The 23638-nt window shown below is 39.9% G+C and overlaps 1 protein-coding gene across 1 annotated transcript in view; it reads right to left on the reverse strand.

Moving 5' to 3' along the window:
• col24a1 (collagen type XXIV alpha 1 chain) overlaps nt 1–23638 on the reverse strand; it is a 117310-nt gene that overhangs the window by 35166 nt on the left and 58506 nt on the right. Inside the window, exons 14-27 of the mRNA XM_028587951.1 lie at nt 22826–22879; nt 22392–22436; nt 17498–17551; nt 17195–17239; nt 16724–16777; nt 14931–14984; nt 13471–13524; nt 10221–10274; nt 9989–10042; nt 9062–9106; nt 8690–8743; nt 7037–7081; nt 3570–3623; nt 2430–2483 (exon numbers count right to left, since the gene is read on the reverse strand). Of these exons, the coding sequence (XP_028443752.1) occupies nt 2430–2483; nt 3570–3623; nt 7037–7081; nt 8690–8743; nt 9062–9106; nt 9989–10042; nt 10221–10274; nt 13471–13524; nt 14931–14984; nt 16724–16777; nt 17195–17239; nt 17498–17551; nt 22392–22436; nt 22826–22879 (720 nt within the window). The remainder of the gene's footprint in view (nt 1–2429; nt 2484–3569; nt 3624–7036; nt 7082–8689; nt 8744–9061; nt 9107–9988; nt 10043–10220; nt 10275–13470; nt 13525–14930; nt 14985–16723; nt 16778–17194; nt 17240–17497; nt 17552–22391; nt 22437–22825; nt 22880–23638) is intronic.

The raw sequence follows: 23638 nt of genomic DNA on the forward strand, positions 1-23638 counted from the left end.
TGAATAGTGTAGAGCAAAAGCATAGCAGCAGTACAAAACTGTGCAGTAAAACGCGGTTACATCTGTAACTGGAAAGGATTGGAACTGTTCTGTAGGACTGTGTTTCATATTATGTTGTCTTATAATGGGCTCCAGACCACCTAAAGAAAAAGAGACTGCTGGGTGCTGTGCTTCTCATCACACCCATTCTCTTTCTGTAATAATCTAGCCATGCTATTGAAGAAAAAACAGTAAAGACTAAAGTGGCTGAGATTTACCAGGTAAAGCTTATCTGTGTAAACCGCCATTCAAATAGAAACAGAACTTCATGAGATGATCATGGTAATCTGTGGTGATACAGCTCAAAGTCAAACTGCCACTCTTTGCTAATGTGGTATCGTCATGGCACAAACTGGTTTACACAAATCACCATAACTCCTTACATAAGTCACATTGTTCTCTCTCTCTTTCAGTCAAACATGCACACACATTAGCAGTGATTTAATCATCTAACTATTCAGCCGGCCAGCCACCAAATTAGTCATCCTCTCTTCCAGCCAGCCAATCAGACAGCCTGCTAGCCAGTCTGCCAGCTAGGTCACGACTGGGGCCCAAAGGCCCAGACATGGAGTTAATCCAAGGCCCCAGGACAGTGAGGGAGGCCAGCCTCGCTCATGTATCAGTACAGGAGGCAGTGGGAATACTGCTGCAATGGACAGCATAGGGTTGGGCGATGTCTACCGAATTGGCATAGGGCGATGTCCACAGTGAAACATCATGATGGATGATGACGTCATCAATAATTATTAACATTCAGGCATCTGGCCCCCAGTGCGTTCTTGCTGCACATCTGTATAGGCCTCAGACCGTGGACTGGGTGAAAACGGTATGCCACTGGAGCTCATTACTGTCACTATGAGGTACAAACTGGGAGTGAGTGATGCTGACCAGGTTCATATTCAGACTGATACCCCAAATCACAGGTCTCATCCTAGCAACAGACGATTAACTAAGAATTTTATGACTGCAAAAGCCCTATTCACATGGGATAAGTATTACCTGGTGACCTCCAGTCATTTGTACTAATTGCGGAGGTTGTCTGTGATCTTAATCCCGTGCGAATCGGTCATGTCTGTAATTTGTAAAGTAATAATTCCCCTGCAAATGACGTACCATATTTCGCCGAAAACTGAGGTCCTGTGATAAGATTAGTTCCGTGCGAATCGGCATCTCTGATTTGTCCAGGATTTGGCGGGGCTTTTTTGTTTTTTCAAGGTACCTATTTCCTTCTTTTGCGCCTTTTTATCCATCTTTCACGAAGAATGGAGGGTGCTGGGTCATGTCGCTATACATGATATACAATTTGCAGAAAGAGAAAGATGAAAACCACCACAAGTGCGAAGACAAAAATGATTAATTAGATGGCGATGGACATGTATAGCAGCATGCGGTAGGGCTAAGTATATTTTTTATGTTTGTATCATACATCTAGAGATAACGACAAGACATCTCCAAGCAATAGCTTATCAAAAATAATGCACAATCAAGCGAGGGGGCTCACTTCATAATTAGAGTTTAATGTTACAAATAAATCAAGCGTAAGCTTGAGCTAATAGATTTTAACCTGGTGAAATGTTTTGTTTTATCCATCTAACCGGACCCTGCTTGACACCAACCGGAGAAAAAAGTAAGAGAAAGAAAAACGAGAGGTCGCAGTTCGGACGATGACTGACTACCCGGTTGAGATTGTCTGCGTGTGTGTCCTTCGAGATCTGACCACACACAAACACACGTAGCAGAGCTACCCACACCCATGTTTCTACTGTTGTTTAATGTCAGTAAATTCAAGTACAATCACAGGCTTCGCTTATCCCGTTCGAATGCGCCAAATGAAAATAAGACGTAGGTGGATAATTTATAATTCACACGAGGTCCCTAGATAATACTTATCCCGTGCGAATAGGGCTATAGAGACATCACAGACCGAGAACACCATAAGGTATTTCAACAGTTCCAAATACAGTGTTTGCACAGCCTAATCACTGGATTTGATCAACCAGACCAGACTGAGTGTTCCAAAAGAGTCACTGAAATAAAAGCTGGATTTTGCTTTTCATCCCTATCCTCAGCATTCACTGTGGGAAAACCGATTTGACACGGCAGAATTTTGCAAAGATTTGTATCAACAAAACTTACAACATTGAGAAGTCTGGAACCTTTTTCGGCCAAGTGAGTCTGCTTTCATTTCCATGAAATAAACCTTGTAGCTAAGAAACGTCTGCCAAATCTTACAGCCAAAAATTGCTCAGTGGTTCAGTTGTATATTCATCCTTAGACATTAGTTTACTGAACAATGTATTTAATCCCTGGTTGTCTGGTTGTCTTTGGGGTTTATCAACTCTCAGACAAGACGCAGTGCTATGCAGTATATCCTGAGTGACTGTACTTACCCTCGGCCCCTTTTCCCCAACTGGACCAGTTGGACCCGCTGGTCCTCGGTCGCCCTGGGGAAAAACACAGTAAGACAGAAAGAGAGCTGATCATTAAACTATGACCTGAAAGCTCAACACAGAAAACCGCAACACAGCTTCACATACACGTTTCCTAATGAAGAGCAGTGAAACTGGAGAAGAGCTTCTCAAATGCAGAAGGTTAGATTGACAGCTGGTTGAATGGAGTGTAAAAGTGAGCAATTACTTTGAAACCCAGTTTGTGGGACAGTGTGTTCAAAGCAAAGGTAAGTCCTGGTGAGCAGTAAAACTGCCTAGGTCTCCACTCTATATATATATATATATATATATATATATACACATATAATGTGAAAGGAATTTGCGGGCTGTCAGGGTATGGCTGGTGCTGACAGATTGAACCAGGAGGAGGATTTTGCGTAAGAGTAGGCGGAGGACATGCAAGAGTCTGACAAGCAGACGGTTTCCCATCACAAGAACATGTTCTGACACACAGGGGGCTTCTGGATAGGAAGGAAAAGGGAAAAGGTAAAGATAGAGGGAACAATGGAAATAAGGGGTGTGTTTTTGAGCACTGTCAATAATCAACACCCAGACTGCTGGTAAACTCATTTCACTTGAGTAGGAAGGCTGCAGAGCCGCTTAAATATTAGATTTTAAGCTGGCAATGGGAGCCTGAAGAACATGGAGAAAGCTTTAGGGCCTCTCCAGATTTAATCATGAGTATTTTTACATGACTTACAACTGTGGTGCTATCCCTTTTCATATGTTTTATAACTGCATATGCAGTATATATATATAATTTATGTCAGCACATGTCTAATGACACCAATCAGGAACAAATCAAGTTTTAGGGTTCTGACAGGCCAATATGTCTATAAAGGTTTGTCAACTACTAAAGTGAAATTGGTGTGTGGAAATTGATGGTGACATGGCTTTGACTATATGGTTATTGAGGTCGATGTGAGAGTGTTGAGTATTTATCTAAGCATGTGTTCTGGGGGCCCTTTGGGACCTCAATCCATGGCTGCTTAACACAGCCTAAATTACTTGGCTCTGGCACTGACAAGCAACCAGCTGATGCTGACTGACAGCTTAATGATAGAGAAACACACTACTTACCTTTTCACCAGGAACTCCGATCCCACCAGCTATCCCAATCAGGCCTAGTGGACCCTGGAGAGGAGAGGAGAGGAGAGGAGAGGAAAGGAGAGGAGAGGAGAGGAGAGGAGAGGAGAGGAGAGGAGAGGAGAGGAGAGGAGAGGAGAGGAGAGGAGAGGAGAGGAGAGGAGAGGAGAGTTGAAACAAACACATCAGAAGAAAGTACGTCAGTGTATGGACCTGATTATCATATATTTAAGGGTCATTTCCCAACTTGCTATGACAAGGACTGGACCTGGAATGAAAGAGGTCACAGAATCATGGAACTAAACTATGTTGTCTGGCATGAAGCAACTATAACATACTGTAGTTTCTGTGCACAATATCAATGATTGGGAATTACTACGGGCAAAGTCTGTTGTGCCCCCTCCTCCTCCCCCCACTCCATCTCCGTCTACCCACTCCATCAGGAGCACATCGCGCATTGCCACTCCCGGACCCTCAAGTGTCCAATCCCACCGTAGTTCAACATCACATCTCCTTAAGTCCTCTAATATTTCCTCATTTATGTCATCAACACATCCATGATTCATGGAAATGTGTAAAACACAACAAGCCACAAAAAATGCTGCAACTTTTTGAGGACTGTACTGTAAAATGCCTCCTGACCTATCCAAACACCTGAAGCGCATTTTCAGTAATATTTTTCCTTGTAATTATGTATGGTTTGCAAAATGGGAACTGCTGCGTCCGTGTAGATGAGGGAAGCAAGATGTATGGCCAAGCATGCGCCCCTAAAATAGCATCTGAATAACGCGCCAATGACTTTAGACCAAGTTTTTCCTGGTCTGTGACGGAATTGTTTTCTGAAACTGCAAAATAGCATCAGGGAACGTTTGCGCCTGAACACGCCTCCTCTTTTCGCTGAACTGCCCCCGGGAGCGCAAATTCATTCCATAATTTACCGACATGCGTCTGTGGAGGGAAAAGTCCGCTGTGCGTCGGGTGCAAAATAGGAATGATACATGCGTCGTTGTACAAAGTCAATTGTGCTGAGTGCAAGATAGGGCCCATAGACTACTATGGGCATGGTAGTATCACAGCATAAAGTAACTCAATAAAGATGGCCCCAAAAAGACACACATTACTTAAATACTAATTAAAATACCAGCTTATGTACAAACAAGAGTTTTTGGAGGAGCTTAACCACTTCCAGATCATCCGGGACAGGGGCTGTGGTTTGGTCCAGCCTATCCACTGGACAACCTAGAGCTCCAGACCAAAAGTAAAACTTATGGGTGGCTGGTTAGTTGTTACTGCAATAATTCATTTTACTGCCCAATTGCAGACCATGGTCTCACTTCTGGCCAACCACAAAAGCCAACGCGGTCAAACTGCGGCTCTCTCTGGTTGTAAGGGGCCCATTTCCATCGCTGCGCTGCCTCCTTGCAGGATGATATATTCACATTGTTAAACGGTTACGAGATTCTACTGCTATTCTTACTTCTGTCACATAATCATATAGTACATGTTCTTGCATAGAGGCATCCCTCTATGTTTCCTGTGAACGAGAGGGAAAGCAAGAGTCAGAGAGAGCAACAGACAGACAGCATAACAGATCGATAAACGAGAAACAGGCCACCAAGATAAACACAATGAGATTTTGTTCCATTTGCTACTCCCTAACTCAGCTAGAAAGGCTGACAGCCTCAAAGTGTTTCTCATGTATCATCACCTAAAAGGTTTTTTATCTAGTTGGATGCAAGTAAAGCAGTTGAGCGACGGATTAGTTGCAGAGTGTCTGTGAGGGGATGCAGCCTGCAGGCATGGGAACAGGAGCTCTAAATTGACCTCAAATCCCTTAATTGGGACACACAGTGGGACCATGTGGTACCCTGTATCATTTAACAGAAGGAAATGGTTTAAAGGGGTTTCCATGTGACAAGGCCTTGACATGGGAGCTTTTACAGTAATGATTTGAAGGCGATCTGGTTTCTCAGATACAGCATGGGATCAAAAAGCACTGGTATAACCATTAACCTTACAGTTAGGGAAGAAATACAGCCCATGTCACTTATTGTTGAGAGTATTATGGCTCTCCCACACACGTGCCTCTTTCTCGAGCACACATGTAAGTACACACTGAGTCACTGACATGAAAATCAAAGCACAGAGGTTGACATGTGAACTACATTTCAAAGCACATTCGTGGTTGCCTTTGGTAACTGAGGACTGAAACATGTTTTATTAGCCATGGACTTGATGGTGGTGTAAAAATTGAACATTCAGCAACCAATCTAAATTGACTAAAATACACTAAACTGAACTGAACGAAAACTAAACCCTCCAGTCAAATTTCACTTTAAACTGTTTTTGGGAAAGATTATGGTAATACAGGGGCACTCTGTGAAGATGGGTGGCCAGATTGTATCAACCCTGGGTTAACCTGCACTAGTCAACAACCTTCTATCTCAGTTTATTACACATCTAATTTATGTGGAAAGTGATGTAATGGCATTCATTAGAGCCTCCATATGTTTCTCTCTGCATAGCCCCATGGTTCTTCCTTGGCTTCAAAGGCCCCTCTACTCAGTAAGTGCTTAATCCCTCTCATATGTGCACTGCAGCTACACAGTCCAACATGGCCCGCTTGGTTGCTTCCACCATGCACAGAATGCAAATATTAACATTAAGGGGCCTCCGGGAAGGACGGACATACTTTGGATGTTCAGAGCAGTTGTGCACTTTAACAAAGGGAAAACATGTCCCAACAATTCTCTAGAGTATTTGTGCTGAGTATAAAGCATTAACTGGAGCATGAAACAGAAAGACTGTGATTTTGCAGTTAATTGGTCAATTTAGAAAGAATCCTAACACAGATGTTTTGGGACACTTGCAAAGCCACTTGACGGACAAAGACCAACATCATTTTGGCTCAACGTTTTCTACTTAAGTTATTATACTTTGACAAAATTCATTATCAAGTATGATTATTGGGAAACATCAGACATCAAACACACTTTGGCAGGCTTTGAGCCATAAACAAATGTGCAACCCAAAAGGTGACTTCGACACTCTGATTGGTGTTCCTTCTGTTCTACTCTGGTGTTCTGCCAATTGCGTGATGAGAACACTACGTATTTGGTGATGGGAGAGGATCCAAATCTCTCTCAAAATTAAAAGTGGGTCATGAAAACAGCAAGACATCAGTAGATGTTCCTTAAACTTCCTCAGCAGTTCCCACACTGGAGGATTTAATTCACTTAACTTTGGAAGCATCGCGCCATCATCTCAATGTCACATGTACATTGATCTTTAAGCAAACTATTAAAACAATGTAAGGACAGGAACTCAAGCTAATACAATCTACAGCACAGACTCCACAATGACACATTTGAAGAGGGATTTAATGAAAAGCTACTAATCAACAGCAGAAAGGCTGTTAATTAATGTCAGTCCTGTACATTACAACTGTGAACGCAACTTACTTGTGGTCCAATTTTTCCAACATTTCCCATGTCCCCTTTCTCTCCCTGCAATCAGAAAACATCAAACAGTGTGCTGGTTAGCTTCCTGTAATTAAAGAGACCTCTGACACCATCCTACCCTGCCACAAGCACAAGACACAGAATATTACAAGTGTAAAAAGGAACACACACACACACACACACACACACACACACACACACACACACACACACACACAGACTGCATGGGACTGTGAATAACTTTGTGTTGCTTCTCATTGCGGTTTGTCAATATATATCAGGGGTCACCAACCTTTTTGAAACTGAGAGCTACTTTATGGGTTTGTACCAGTTTGATACACTCTTCTGAAATAACAAATCAGTTTGCCTTTGGTTATATATGATTATTAATGATTAATGATGCTCATCTATTGAAGACACTGATCGTTAATGATTTCTCCAATAATTTCAAAATGACTTAACAATGGAAAACAGATAATATCAATATTCAATTTTCATTTTTAGAACAGGCCTGAGGGCTACTCATGTGGTCCTTGGGGGCTACCTGGTGCCCGCGGGCACCGTGTTGGTGACCCCTGATATATATGATGATAGCCCTGGGAGAAATTATTTTCTCTCCTAATTAAAGCATGTTTACAACACAGTTAGTCTAGGCTATAAACCGGTCACAAACATGGAGACACTGGCACTCAGAGGGAAGCACTAGCCAATAATATAGAATGATAAAATCTTTAAACACATGATACCATAATCATAGCATGCCATTTGTGGTGCGTATAAAAGCCATTTTCAGCCAATAAAATAGGGTGAGGATCAAGTCTGGGATGCTGTGGTTTGCTCAAGTAAAAAGTGAAACTGAAAGTTAAATAATTTAAACTGTACAAGCCATACGACTATCAGTGAGAGTTTTCTAAAGATGGAGATATTCAGTTCTGGTAAAATGATTTGTTTCTCATTTGTTTGGAATCACAGGTCTTTTAGCAAGTGAATGGCATGAAGCTAATAAGAAGAAAACATAGGCCCATTTCCATGTATTACAACAAATTCACAGGCATTCTTTAAATTTTTCTCAATTTCTCAACATCTAATAATTTGAAATGGCAATTGAGACAAAAATAACAATATTGTCTAAATAGTCAACTGTAATGTACACATGGAAAAAGCTAATCTATGCACAAACCTACGTACTTCCTTTAGGATGCACATTGGACATGAACTGCCTGGTCTATGTTTTTGATACTACTAAAATCAAAGTAAATAAAAGTGTTTTCATGTGGTGGGATGAAATAGCTCACACTTTACAGTGGAAAATACCTTACTTATTCCTTCTCAAGCAAAATAAATGAATAAATAAATATGATCCCATTAAAATTAAGACATTACACATTAAATGATTTCCTTTCAGGATACTGACATGGTTTTATAGGAATATTAGCCAGCATTTTTGACAGTTTATCTTCAAGAATGAACTTCAGTTGCAGCCTGGCATGAACAGTATTTAACCAAAACCATTGTGCCTTCTTTCAGAAACAAAATGAATCATAATAAGTTGACTGTGAGATCCATTTTTCAACTCTACAATGTACGTATATTTAACACACTTCTGTATTCTACAATGTTGTGGCATGATATAATGTTATAAACTAGACTCACCTCTAAACCGTCGGGGCCAGGTTCGCCTATGTAGCCTTTCCTTCCTGGTCTCCCCTACAAAGACAGGCAGAGAGACAGAGAGACAGACGGAACGATAGACAGACAGGCAGAGAGACAGACAGATAGGCAGAGAGACAGGCAGAGAGACAGACAGACAGACACACACACACACACAGACACACACACACACATACTGATTAAAAGATTGTTAGTTATATAATCTAAGTTAATAATGTATGTATCACATCTCATCCCAGCTGCTCCCTAATAGAACATCTAAGCAAATTGTTTAATTCAAACCACCTACACCTGTGTGCATGTATTTCTATGTGTATTTGTCTATATACAATATGAGAATCTGGGAGTTCTTACAGTAGGGCCAGCGCTGCCAGGTGGTCCGAGTGGTCCTTCATCACCCTGCAGAAACACAGTACAGATCATAATACACAAATATTTGCGAACAAACACACACACACATGCTCACATATACACAGCAGAGTCCAACAGACTAGTAAATACAGCTGGCACACCAAATAACATGAATAAATGCACACACAGTAAATGCCATTGCATCTGCATGACTTCCAACTTTCAATATTAAAGTTCGTAACTCTTAACGTGCCATTCTTACTGGGCTCCCCCAGCTTCTGAAACCAAACCTACGCCACTGTCTACAGCTGTCAGATAAATGGAATCCACTTTTGTTGGATTACTGTACTTGTACTCAAGTACAGCGCTTGAATAAATGTTACTTTCCACGTCTATGCTTTCAGGTATCAAACTGTTTTTTCTCTGTACTCTATCTGACTGAGCTGCTGTGACCCCATACTAGCAAAGTGTGTGTGAGAGGAGAGTACATTGGCCAACTACAGCTCTGTGAGCGGTTGCCAGGTCAATGCTGTAACATTCAGCACAATAGAAAAGTGTGTGTGTGTGTGTGTGTGTGTGTGTGTGTGTGTGTGTGTGTGTGTATACCTGTCAAAAGGCTTTTGTTCTATTTTTTTCAGGACTGGAAAACTCTCAGCCTTATTTTTATAAGCACCCAATGATGAATCATGACATCACTCAGTGGAAAATGCCCCGAGAGATATGTCAGAGAAAAAAAGGATCTAGGATCTATCACTAGGATCTAAGCTGCAACTGTTTGAAATATGACTAGATGCTAAATAGATAGATAAGAAACACTGTGTTAGTTCATCTTCTTGATGAGCCATATTTTCTATTTTCCACTTTTCCATATGAGTGAGTCAAGAACCGAGCAGATGAAATGGAAATAAGTTAAATATTGAATTGTCTCACCTGTGTTCCTTGAGGACCCAGCGGACCTTGCGGCCCTCTGACACCCTGCAAACCCTGAAACACAGCCAAATGCATGAATTCACTTGGATGAATTTACAGTAATGATTGGATGGTCGGAGATGGAGAGAGAGAGAGAGAGAGAGAAGAGAGAGAGAGAGAGAGAGAGAGAGAGAGAGAGAGAGAGAGAGCGAGAGAAAGAGAAAGAGAGACAGAATGAGAGCTGCTGATATACCTTTGGTCCAGGTAGACCGTTGGGCCCTGGTACTCCAATGTCCCCAGGAAATCCCTTGCAAAAAACAGGATGAATAAATTATTATTATATTTTATGATTATTTCACCTGCCATGAGTCACCATTCTAACTGGTGGAGCTTGATCCCACACTTTAAATGAACTCATCTCTGTACAGGAGCGGTAGGATTATACTGCATTTAAAATGGCAGCTGTAATGTACTACAGCAGCTCCTCTTTGCGAATCACTGAAGGCATCCTGCATGAATCTGTATCAGACAGACATAGGGGTGGGGTCTTTCTTGAGTATATAGGCAGGCTCACTGAAAACTGATGTAAGGATAGTGATGGACTGCTACGGAGCTGATAGAAGCTGAATACATTCAGGCACGCCTGCCACGACACGATCACTCATTTCAGAAAAATATGCCTGCTAGCTGTGGCCTACGTGACCTATGGTCATGTTGCACTCCTGACTGCAGTGTGTCTTTGACATTTTGCATGCTTTTCACATACGATGAAGCATCAACAACAGAGATGGGAAGTAACGAAGGACAGATATTTGTTACTGTATTCAAGTCGATTTTTTCATATATTTTTACTTTACTATTTATTTTTGTGCTGACTTTTTACTTTTACTCCTTACATTTTTAACACAAATATCGGTACTTTCTACTCCTTACATTTTACAAAATTGGCTCGTTACTTTAGTTTCAAATAATTTCAGTGCAGTAACCGTTATTATTTTTCACGTCATCAATACCAAATTCAATCTAACTGGATGGGAATATACGTTGCACTTGACGCACCACTACAAGACAACTCGACAGATTCGGCGGCATTCATTTGCAGCAAATCATTGCGGCTTGATGGCGGTAACGTTAGCACATAGAAGTATGGACGGCGACATGATTGAAAATGAAGAAAACGGAGATCCCAGAGAATTGGCAGACAAGCAGCAAGACATTCCCAATCATCCTTATCTGACATTTGTGTGGTCCAGGTAGTTTTGCACAAAAAAAATGGTTGTCATTTGCAAGGCTACTTGGGCTACTTGGGCTTGGGCTACTTTTATACTTTAAGTAAATTTCCAAGCCTGTACTTTGTTATTTTTACTTGAGTAAAGAAGTTAAATCAATACTTCTACTTTTACCAGAGTATTTTTTGACACAAGTTTCTGTACTTCTAATTGAGTACGGGAAGTGAGTACTTTTGCCATCTCTGATCAACAATTACCTCTGTGACAAAAGGGGAAGTATTCTACAGAACATCCAAAACATAGACATGCTGGAGGGAGATGCCAGAACAGGGAAAGCGAGGGACAAAAGATAAAAGTTGTTTTGATGAAATGCGTTACATTACAATACATTATGTTACGTTATGTTCGCAGGTTTTGGGGCTAGTGGGACGCCGTGATTGATGTCTCCATCACCGAAACACTGAAATTATGTCAGTACAGTATAAGTGAAGTATGAATAATTTAAACCTATGCCCATGGAGGAAATATTTATTCATAATTCAAATTGAAAGTCCAAAGGGAAAACAAAGCGAGATCAAATTAAAAATATTATTATTTTTTAAATTTTCCATTTGGCTTTTGAATTTAATATTTGGCTTTTGAATTTCAATTTATCATTGGCTTTTAATTTTCATTTAATATTTGGCTTTTGAATTTCAATTTAACATTGGATTTTAATTTTCATTTGGCTTTTGAATTTCAATTTAACATTGGATTTTAATTTTCATTTAATATTTGGCTTTTGAATTTCAATTTAACATTGGATTTAAATTTTCATTTAATATTTGGCTTTTGAATTTCAATGTAACATTGGATTTTAATTTTCATTTAATATTTGGCTTTTGAATTTCAATTTAACATTGGATTTTAATTTTCATTTAATATTTGGCTTTTCATTTGGACTTGACACATGTCAATGTAAATGAGGAGGCGTGGCCCAAAGGCTGGTGGGAGGGTCTGAAACCAAAGGGATGCAGAGGCACCTTATGAGCAGCAGGGGGAGCTTACTGCTGAGGAGCACACTGTTAAGCATCTGTCTGCAGATTCACCACTAGGCTGGGTCTTGTATCACATGATAGAAAATGATGATGTAGGCTAAACACAAACCACATTTCATGCAACAACCGTGAAGTTTTCATGTAGTTACTATAATTGGGCCCGTGTTAGTGAGGACTAGATTAGGACTGGATTTAAAGCTGATTCTGGTTCCCAACTTCGCCCCAGGTGTGTCTGTTTAAAACACGACTCAGACAACTTCTCTCTTTTGATGTTATATTTAATTAACCAACAGTAGAAACATGGGTGTGGGTAGCTCTGCTTACGTGTGTTTGTGTGTGGTCAGATCTCGAGGACGCACACACACAATCTCAACCGGATAGTCATCGTCCGAACTGCGACCTCTCCTTTTTCTTTCTATTTCTTATTAAAATCCAATGTTAAATTGAAATTCAAAAGGTGCCGCTGGAGCCGTCAGACAGCATTACAGCACACAAGGAGATGAGAAGGGTATGTATCGACTTGTCTAACTCTGGGGGTTACGGTGAATAAGATAAAGTCCCAATAAGTCGGAGTGTTCCTTTAATATTTTAATAGGACTAAAAGTCTAAATCCCCAATTTTACTGTTCTTAGAGCCATCTCTTTTAACACCAGGTAGAGTGTTGATCTTATGTGTATACTTGCTTATTTTAATTGTGTGCGGACATTGCATTTTAGTTTTTATTTATTCTACTTATTTAATTTAATTTAAATTTTTATTGCATTTATCTTTATATTGGATACCTCTGTGCTTTTATTGTGTTATCCATTTATTCTGTTTTATCTTTTTGTGCAGCACTTTGGAAACCTTGTGTTTTTTAAAATCATGCTATATAAATAAAGTGGATTGGATTGGATTGGATCTCATTTCAACAGATGAAACATCAGGATCACTCTTCAGGCCATGTAAAGTAAATGGTTATGTTCAGCAAACACCATGGCAATGACCTGGTAGTGGCCTGTTTGATTATCACATACTATATAATATACGAGTTGAAATTTTGATGTAACGGTGGCCAGAGAAGGAAAGGTCATAAGATCATTGAAAGGTCATCTAATGACCAAAGTAAAAAGACATCATCATGTTCTGTTTGGTTATGTTCACTGTTTCCCATTTTGAGATGTTCAAGACATTTTTTTTTGGCAAAAGAGGGAAGGTCATGGAGTCACAACGATCAGTAGGTCCTCTGGTGTGCTACCTCTGGTCCTGGAGGCCCATGTGGTCCTTGTGCCCCCATCTCACCGATTTTACCCTGTTTAAAATACAGAAAACACACCTTAATTATAATGTGTTCCTTCTGTCAAAACATACTGTAGGTAATGCCTTCTATTCCTTCATCAAGTATGGATCTGAATAATGCTGACTGACTCAATGTGATGCCACATTGAGTTGTTATAGCCATTTGATATGATGCTTAAACACTGAAAAATCATAATCACGATGATTTTGGTCAATATTGGGATGACGATCATTTAACACAATTACTCATTGACTTTTGGAAAGATGTTGCATTTTTTTGTTATTTTAAAAACAGTGCAACAGTGAAAACACAGTGAACTGTGAATCTACCCTTAATACTTTTCCTGTTGAACTTTTTTCCTTTTCATTCAGAACACAAGAGTTTAAAATAAGAGTTTACTTGCAAAATGAAATGTGCGAAACGAAAATAATCGTTTTTGTTAGAAGCCAAAATCCAAATCGCGATTAATTGCACAGCCCTACACTGATGGGTGAAGAGCAACTAACCAAGTAAGCACTGATACAAGTTAGACACTTGCCCTGAATGGCTAAATGGTCTCTCTCTCTCTCTCTCTCTCTCTCTCTCTCTCTCTCTCTCTCTCTCTCTATTCAAAGAGGCTTTATTATCATGACCATGTTGACACATAGTATTGCAAAAGCACATAGTACAACAGGGAAATGTGCATTTTTTTACAATGCAAACAATAAAACATTATGTTAACAGTCATGAAAAGCAACAACTATGTCAACAATATTTAACAACAGCAAGAATATAACTGATGGACATCAGCAACAACATGAAAATAATAATAATACAGTAATAGTAAATAGAGATTGTGTGTGTTTGTTTGTGCGTGTGGCTCACTCACTGTTCTTCAAAGTGTGGCAGCTAAAGATTTACTCTGCTGCTAGACTGCAGCTCTGAGTGTGCTCTCCCAACAGGATTGGCATGTTGTTTATGTTATATGGTTATGTGGTCAAATTCAGGATGCTTGTATTTGAATTTTGGGAAATATTTAGTTCTGATCATTCCGAGTACTGGGCTAACTTGAAACTATGTCATAGAGAGAGACATGTATTCCACGTTTTGCTTCCATAAATGGAGCTCATTACCAGCAAGTGCGCGAATAAGCTGATGTGTTGTGAACGCAACTGAATTGACTTCAGTTTACAAGCAAACAAAAATAGATTCCAGATCTCAATGTGGTACACTGTGTTCACTGTACAAAACCTGCATAAAATGGCACATACGCACGCACGCGTGCACACACACACACACACACACACACACACACACACACACACACACACATATACAAACCCTCATAAACACGCAAATACATGAATAAATACACCTTCAGTAAAGTGTACACATGCACCCTTGGCTGCACAGATGCATACACACTCACACGAACATACCGGTGGTCCTGGTTTCCCTCTTAGCCCAGTAGGACCAGGTGCTCCAGCAACACCCTGAAAGAACGAGGCATAACAATCTCAAACTGGTCTTACACACCCTTTGTGTGTTAGTTTTGATCCATTTTCATATAACTAAATGCATGCCTGGTTATATGTTACTGTGTGTGTGTGTGTGTGTGTGTGTGTGTGTGTGTGTGTGTGTGTGTGTGTGTGTGTGTGTGTTACTGCATGTGTGTGTGTACAAACTATTTTTCACATGGGACAAGCATTATGTGGTGACCTCACGTGATTAATGAATCAACATCTGCATTTATTCAAACAATGTTTTGGTTCCTCTTTTCCTAATTTAGCAAATGCTAATGTTCCTCTATTGATTCTGCTATTGTCAAATCATTTGTCTTAGCAGGAGGTAAACAGAGAGCACCTCTGGGATGTTTAAACAATCAAGAAAAAAAAAAAAAAAAGAATGAACTGTACAAGTATTATAAGTATTCGCCCTTGTCTTGTGGCATTCCACAGGGTTCAGTGTTGGGCCCAATATTATTCATTTTATATATGTTGCCTCTAGGTCAGATTATTCACAATTTTAACATTTCCTTATCATTTTTATGCAGATGACATACAACTCCATTTTACTTTTAGGCAAAATGAGACATCAAAGCTTACTAGGCTTCTAGATTGCATTGACGCCATAAACAACTGGATGGCTGAAAGCTTTTTGCAGCTGAACCCAGACAAGACTGAGGTTTTAATCATAGCACCAGACAGTGCTATTCCTCTGATCAGGCAGAACATTGGGTCTCTGTCATCGGCGGTCCGGCCCAGTCTAAGGAACCTTGGGGTGATATTTGACAAATCCCTATCGTTTGACACTCACATCAAATCATTGACCAAATCCTGTTTTTTCCATTTACGCAATATTAGCAAATTAAGGGCTATGGTCTCTCAATTAGAACTGGAGATGCTCATCCATGCTTTCATTTCCTCCCGTATTGACTATTGCAATTCACTTTTCTCCTCAGTCAATAAATCTGTCCTTCACCACCTGCAGTCCATTCAAAATGCTGCTGCTAGGCTTCTTACAAGATCAAACAAGCGTACCCATATCACCCTTTTACTCTGCTCCCTTCACTGGCTTCCTGTAACTTACAGGATCCAATTAAAAATTCTGACCATAACCTACAGGGCTCTGCATGGTCAGGCCCCTGACTATCTTGCCAACATAATTCATTTACACACTTCATCCCGGTCTCTCAGGTCTGTTAATCAATATCTGCTAGTCATGCCACGCACTTGTCTGAAAACATGTGGGGACAGAGCCTTTGAGGCTATGGCGCCCAGACTCTGGAATGCCTTACCAACTAGCATTAGGTTTGCTGAGAATGTGGATTGTTTTAAGGGACAAGTGAAGACTCACTTGTTCAGGCTAGCTTTTGGGTAGCCTATGTCTTTTATTTATTTGAAAATTGATTCTGTTGTACTTGTATCTTATTCTATTGACTATTTTTACCATGTTTTATTGTCTATGCACATTGTAAAGCACTTTGTGACCTTGTCTGTGAAAAGCGCTGTATAAATAAAATTTACTTACTTACTTACTTACCAAGTGGCATACAGTATGAGTAATTTTTACTCCAGAATTCACAGTTCATAAAGCCTCGACTGATTAGCGTGGGAATAAAATGTCTAATGAAATCAAATTGCTGGTCATAATAAATCCATGCACGTAATGTTTAGATGGTGTGCATCTGTTTTACCTAAAATCTTGCTTGAGTGACGGGAGACGTCCTTACCTTATCACCTTGGTACCCCATCTCTCCTGGTTCGCCCATTTGTCCCACTTCACCCTGAATTTCACAGTATCATAAAGAGATATAACACAACACTACTCTGACACAGTGATCACATTACGACCATAGATGAGAGATATATACCTGTACATAAAGTACATAACTGTATATGAACATTATGCAAAAGTATGTTAAACTTTCAAGGCAAGCTGTTATCAAATTGCAGTTTGAATAGCGTGAAAACAAATGGCAACACTGCAAAGAACCAATAGAAATTGTGGAGCAACATCAATATTTAACATAAATAACTACTAACGTGCTCTGTCTCTCATCATGATATTGAATATGAGTTTGTTTTAGTGGCTGCATTATCCAAATGTTAACAGGATCCCTTGTAATATGTAGTATTATGCAAGCTGGGCTACTGACACATTACACACAGATACGCTGCAATAATATAAATATTTAGATCACCTTATCACCTTTCAATCCAGGCAGGCCGGCTCGTCCTGCTGGGCCCTGGAAAGGACAGAAGGGAGGGAAAGTAGAATAATCAGTCCATTAGAGAAAAGGGGGGGATTAGTGACTTCAATGGCATAATTTGTTTTGAAGCAGGGATTTGCAAATGAAGTAAAGCCAAGAAGGAGGCTGATACAAGTTGACATTGTGGTAAACGTTTTGAAACTTACTAAGCAATAGATATTTTACGGATTTAAATGGTTTAATTTGATAGTACTGTACAGTATTTTCCTTTTTTTTTGTTTCTGTCTAATCTACCTGAGGTCCCACCAGACCAGGCAGTCCTCGCAGTCCCTCAGGCCCTGGGTCCCCCTGTGAAGGGAAGGAGGTACACAATGGAATTGATGTATCACAAACACACAGACACTTTTGATACCGGCCCACAGTTGTTGACTGACACTGAATGGCATTTTCACACTAAATGTTTCCGATTTCTTCTTGGCAGGGACGTTTGTCTTCACATCAACACTATCTGCTGTTTTTGACACAGAGCATTCCTTTTTGTCACAACCTTACAACACAACTAAGCCGTGTTGACAGTGCAGTGTATCCAGTTGTTTTGTATGGGTCTGGGCTGCTCACCACTGCCAGCCCACAACATCCACTCTAATTAACAGCGGGGAGGTAAGAATGGCCAGAATGTGTTGGCTGGACCAAAAAAAATACCCTTTACAAGCAGACAGGCAGTTGGCTGGCCGCTGACTGCTAAAACCATGTCAGAAGTGATTATATTGCCGACAAAGTATGTCTGTGTGTGTGTGTGTGTCTAAGGATGTGCAAGCAAATGCACATATGCACCATTTACACAGACAGACAAAAACACATTTAACTAAATACAGCCTCTGTACCTGGGTATAAAGGCATTAGGAACGTTGAACCTTTGTATCTCACTTCTCTGCAGTCAAAGGCCTGAGACTGAAACTGTCAGCCTGGTCTTTATGCAAAAAAAAGTGTAAGTGAGAGACGAGTGAGAGCATCAAGCACGTGTTGCTTAAACAAGAGGCCCGTCTGAACCCTGTAAGCAATGGTGTAGTCTACGTGATACGCAGGTATACACAGCATACTGACACGCAACAACATACCATTTCCATTATATTTTTGATATATTTTGAATTGTCATCTGTTATTTTCTTCTTCGCATAGGCTAAATAAATGTATTTCCACCGTAAATTGGTGCATAAAAGTGTATCTGAATACAGGAAATGAAGTCGTTGATGCTCAAAACTTCCTTGGGGGAGGACACCCAGACCCTCCACTATGATATGCCTTCAGTGAGAATCTACAATGTAAATAGTCATGAAAATAAAGGAAATGCATTGAATGAGAAGGCGTGTCCAAACTTTTGGCCTGTACTGTATATGTATATATATATATACACACACACACACATATATATATATATATATATATATATATATATATATATATATATATATATATATATATATATATATATATATATATATACATACACAGTACAGTATACCCACTACAATACATTAGACTACACCACTGCCTGTAAGGCTGGTCTTTGATGCTGTGGCTCCACTGCCGTACTGCAGCAGGACGGAAATGAATCACATGCGCTTTATCAAAAGAAGCTTTCAACAGCGGACGCATGAAAAATGGCGTACTGAAAGAAGGAGATAAGCTGGGAAAAAAAACTTTCCACCCAAAACTTGGATGTTCACCAGCCCAGCTGAAGTGATCTGGTACATCAACATCCCACGCTGCTGTGGTGTACCCCGACTGCCAGGTGGTTAGAGATCACCCAAACCATTATCTCCCAGCCACACTGAAGACAAGTGATTAAAGACTTGACAAAAACCAGATTGTAGCATTCCTGTTCCTCTTGTTTCAACACAACCAATGTAGCCTCAGAAAAGCCAATCGAACATAAAAAGCTTCAAAACCCGGTGTATCATACACTAGATTTATCATATACTTGACCACCATGCAAGTGGGGAAAGCACAATAAAATGACTGTGTATGCAGGCCTCACTATACCACGTGTAAATGATGAAAAACTGGTTGATGTAAGAGTGCTAAAGCAGAAACGCACGCACGCACACGCACGCACGCACGCATGCACGCACGCACGCACACACACAGTGAAAAAGTGTCTGGCTGCATCACATTTTGTTGAGTCGCACACTGGAAAAGACATTACAGTTTTTCACAATCGCTATGACACTTTTTTCAATACTTTTAACAACTTTTCTAAACTCTTAACGCACCAACACACCTACAACACACAATTGGCAAAGCAGTTACAGTTTTTCACAATCGCTATGACACTTTTTTCAATACTTTTAACAACTTTCTTAAACTCTTAACGCACCAACACACCTACAACACACGATTGGCAAAACAGTTAATTTCATGCTCAAAATCACACATTGTAAACTAAACTCCAACACCAATTTTCAAAATACAATAATTCACTAACACAATACACTGTGTTTACCAAAACAATGTAATCATGTCTCAAAATCAAATAATTCTTCCAAAACACTAACACAATGTCATAAAAAACACTAACATCCCATGAAATAACAGAAACTACATTATTTTATGTATCAGGTCTGCCCTTATACAACAGACAAAAGTGACTGTATTGATCATAGATTGTGTTTTGCACTGCAGTTTCTGTTGAAGCCTCTACATTTTTGTTTTGTTGGGTTCAGCAAATTTTTTTAAAGATTATTTTTTGGGGTTTTCTGCCTTTATTTGACAGGACAGCTAGTTGAGAAAGGGCAGAGAGAGAAAGGGGGAAGACATGCAGGAAATAGTCACAAGTCGGATTTGAACCCTGGATATCTGCATCAAGGCATAAACCTCCAAGTATATGTGTGCATGCTCTACCCACTGAGCCAACCCGGCCACCATTTTCTTTCTTTTGCTGCAGAGATTCAATACAAAAAATGATTGACCTTTATAGAAAGTACGGTTTGTGAAAAAAAGGAGACAGAGAATATATTTGTGTTTCAATTTTCAATTTGATCAGCTGTTTACTTTGACTTTAGCCTATAAGTTAGGTTTAGAACATGATGTTATTTGTTCTGACATACAGTGTGAAAGCATTTGTAAATTTGGCAGTGAAGATCCATTGTTTTGGTCTTGGTGGAGCTTGTGTGTAAAAGAAGTTCAAGCATTTTAAATTTGTGTTAACTGAATGCATTTTGTGTCAAAGCAACAAGAAATGTGTTAATTGCATACCAAAACAAATACTGCCCTGTTCCTGCTCTTGTTCCGATTACTTAACTAAAGCTTAACTTACTGTAAATTTGTGTAAATGCCTTTCAATAAATGAGTGAGCACAACTGGAGCCACAAGAGTGTGTTTGACAGTGGGAAGTGAAAATGATTGTTGAATGTTTTCAATGTCAAATCAAAGTTCTTTGTGAGATCTATCCTGTGTCAAAATCACTGAGCGGGAAAGTTGACTAAATATGAATTACATCAAAGGCGGGATTAAGGCGGTGTAAGTATTTTGGCTCTCATGTATGATTACGCAAAAGTATTTACAGGCAATGATTTGTTGATATAAAGATGAGTAACCACTAGTTCAGCTTTAAATAGGCATGTAATCAGCAATAAATCAGATAGCCCACCATCTCTAAATGTTTTTTCACATACCAGACAAATTTACTACTGTTTACCGATTAGAAAAGTTTTATCTTTTGTTATCGTTAATTTAGAGACAATGTGTGAGTGTGTGTTGTGTGTGTGTGTGTGTGTGTGTGTGTGTGTGTGTGTGTGTGTGTGTGTGTGTGTGTGTATAAAGCACATTTGTGTATGCATGTTTGCACATCCTGTTCTTTCCAGACCACACAAACTGATCTATGGAGCGTCAGACCTGACTGAGTCCTGAGACATGGAGTTAAACAAAGGTTTGCTACCAATTTCTTTTTCAGTTGATCTGGAGTGACAATACATTTGCTTTAGTAAATTTTACTAGCAAGTTCTACAGCGACACATGGTGCCATGACCCATCACATTAGCTGGGTTATGTTAGTCCACAACTCTGAAATGACCCACTGAATGAAACTAAAATATCAGATGTAGTGAAATATTCAGGTGGGTTTACTTCAAAGCTGTGGTATTCTCTATCACTTGATTGCTGTACGTTTGTAACCTTGTTTTTGTAAAAACAAAATAAAGATACATGGCTGCATGTTTCATGTCTGACTGTGTCTGTAGTAAAGATGACTTACAGCCAGTAGCTGAGGTGAAGGTTAAGGAAACCCCATCCATCCAGATGTGTCTAGTGCACACTGAGTGACCCTTCAAGCACCCCCAATAAATCCACATGTTATGAGGACAGCAAACCAGTGTAAATGAAGCTTGAAACTACGGCACAGGAAAGGTGCCGTGTACAGTTGTATCTATTTTTCTGACATGAACAGGGGATGTTTTAGAGGCCTTTTTAACAGTTCTGCAGTGAAAAGACAGCATGCTCTCTATTACACTAAATCTGTGACAGTCTAGAATTAGTCTCACTGCTGAAATAAGACAGAGTCTCCCAATTGGTTATGGAGACTTTGGCAGATGGACACCAGAGTTTTTTTGAATTTTCATTATTGAAATTTGACGTGCACCACTTATAGTGCATTTCAAATTCCCATTTGTTTTATAGTACTTTTACTGTATCCAACCATGGAACAACTGTGGTCAGAGTAATGTACATCTCCATTACTATACATGTGGGAAGTTCAGTTTACTTTTTTGGCACTGTCATGTCCATGGAGTTAGTAGCGTTGAGGATACATGGCGTGCAGCTCTACTTATATTCTATTCCTTTGAGTCCCTGCGGATTACATAGATTTCCGAAGTCATTAACATTTAGAAATAAGCTACGGACCTACATACTACTACTAACCAAAATAATAGATGGCAGCGTGACAATTCACATTCATCACTCATGGAGAAAAACAGCACATCCTGCTATCCATCATCCAAACCCAAACATCTAACCACTAGAGACAGACAAGTAGACAGAAAGATGGACAGACAAGCAATCTTAGAAACAGGTTAAAGGGGAGACAGAAGTAGAACTGTGAGCCAAATGAATGACAGATCAAACATAGTGCCATTAGCTGTGGAAAATAACACATTATTAGACATGATAATATTGCAAAACTGATACTCACCCTCAGACCAGGAAAGCCGCTAATGCCAATCCCACCAACAGGCCCCTGTGAAACATCACAGCAACATCCTAAGTACACAGGACAGGACACTTACAGTATTGCACATCCCTCATTCCCAAGGCTACATTGGAAATACTGTAAGTGTAACTTAATGTTTTTGTATATGGGCAAACATAGGCTACATGACAAAAAGAATACTAAAAGACGAAATAACTTTAGCATATGAATCTGAGTAATGTTTATGCAGGAAATAGCCCAGTACTGTGCATTTGTACACATTGTCACTGATGAAAGAGGACAAGTAACAAGCAGGGAGACTCAAGCTTTATAGATGGAGGACAGAAAGGTGAAATAACATCAAGAGGTAGATCAAAAGTGTAGGATAAAAAAAAGGGGACAGCTGAATTCACCAGGAGGCAGACAAGAGTTCTCACCTCATTGCCATCAGGACCAGGAGGCCCCCTCTCCCCCGCATCACCCACCACACCCTGTGGGGGAAGTACATCCACACTCAATTTAAAAAGGTCAGGGCTACCACTGCCAATTAATCCCTTCACTTGCCAGTATATAACACTTAATACAAGTGAATGAACAATAGTTCATTTCGCTTTTTCTACTTTCGTACTGCTACTTAACTTCTCCGTTTTCTGTTATTTAACCTTTACTTGATATATAGCATTCAACATGCAATTTCCCCAAGCGGTTGAGCAAATTTGCGTTGACATGGTATGAAAATAATGCTTATTTAATGAAGCAAGATAAGCCAGTGTATTGGTGAGCTTCTGGATGGGCTTACAACAGCCTTGAGGCCACAGACTATGATCCAGTTAGCCAGACGCATCGCTTAATGTTTCAGAGAAAAACTCTTTGGATGAAACAGACACTGGGCTGACTGCCCACTTGGCAACTTCAACAGAGAAGCTAAGGCTTGTTTTTAAAACATTAACTTTTCACAGTGTGAGGGCCCAACCTTGACATTCCAATTGTCTCTATCTTGATCTGTATTATTATTTTTTTCCAATGCCACCTGGGAACAAACTTGGCATTGCAGGACCTATGCCAAAATACATGCCATCATATTTCCAATGTCATTTGCCACACCTTGTTTATTGTCTAAAGGAGTTATTCCTCTCTCTTCTTTTCTCTCTCTCTGCTATGTTTAACCAGTGGCCCTCAGTGTCCTGCTGCTTTAGCACATTCACAGCTGATGTAGCATACAAATGAATTGAAATGCCCCTGGGGCTTTT

The sequence above is a fragment of the Perca flavescens genome, chromosome 9, assembly GCF_004354835.1.
Source record: "Perca flavescens isolate YP-PL-M2 chromosome 9, PFLA_1.0, whole genome shotgun sequence".
NCBI lineage: Eukaryota > Metazoa > Chordata > Actinopteri > Perciformes > Percidae > Perca > Perca flavescens.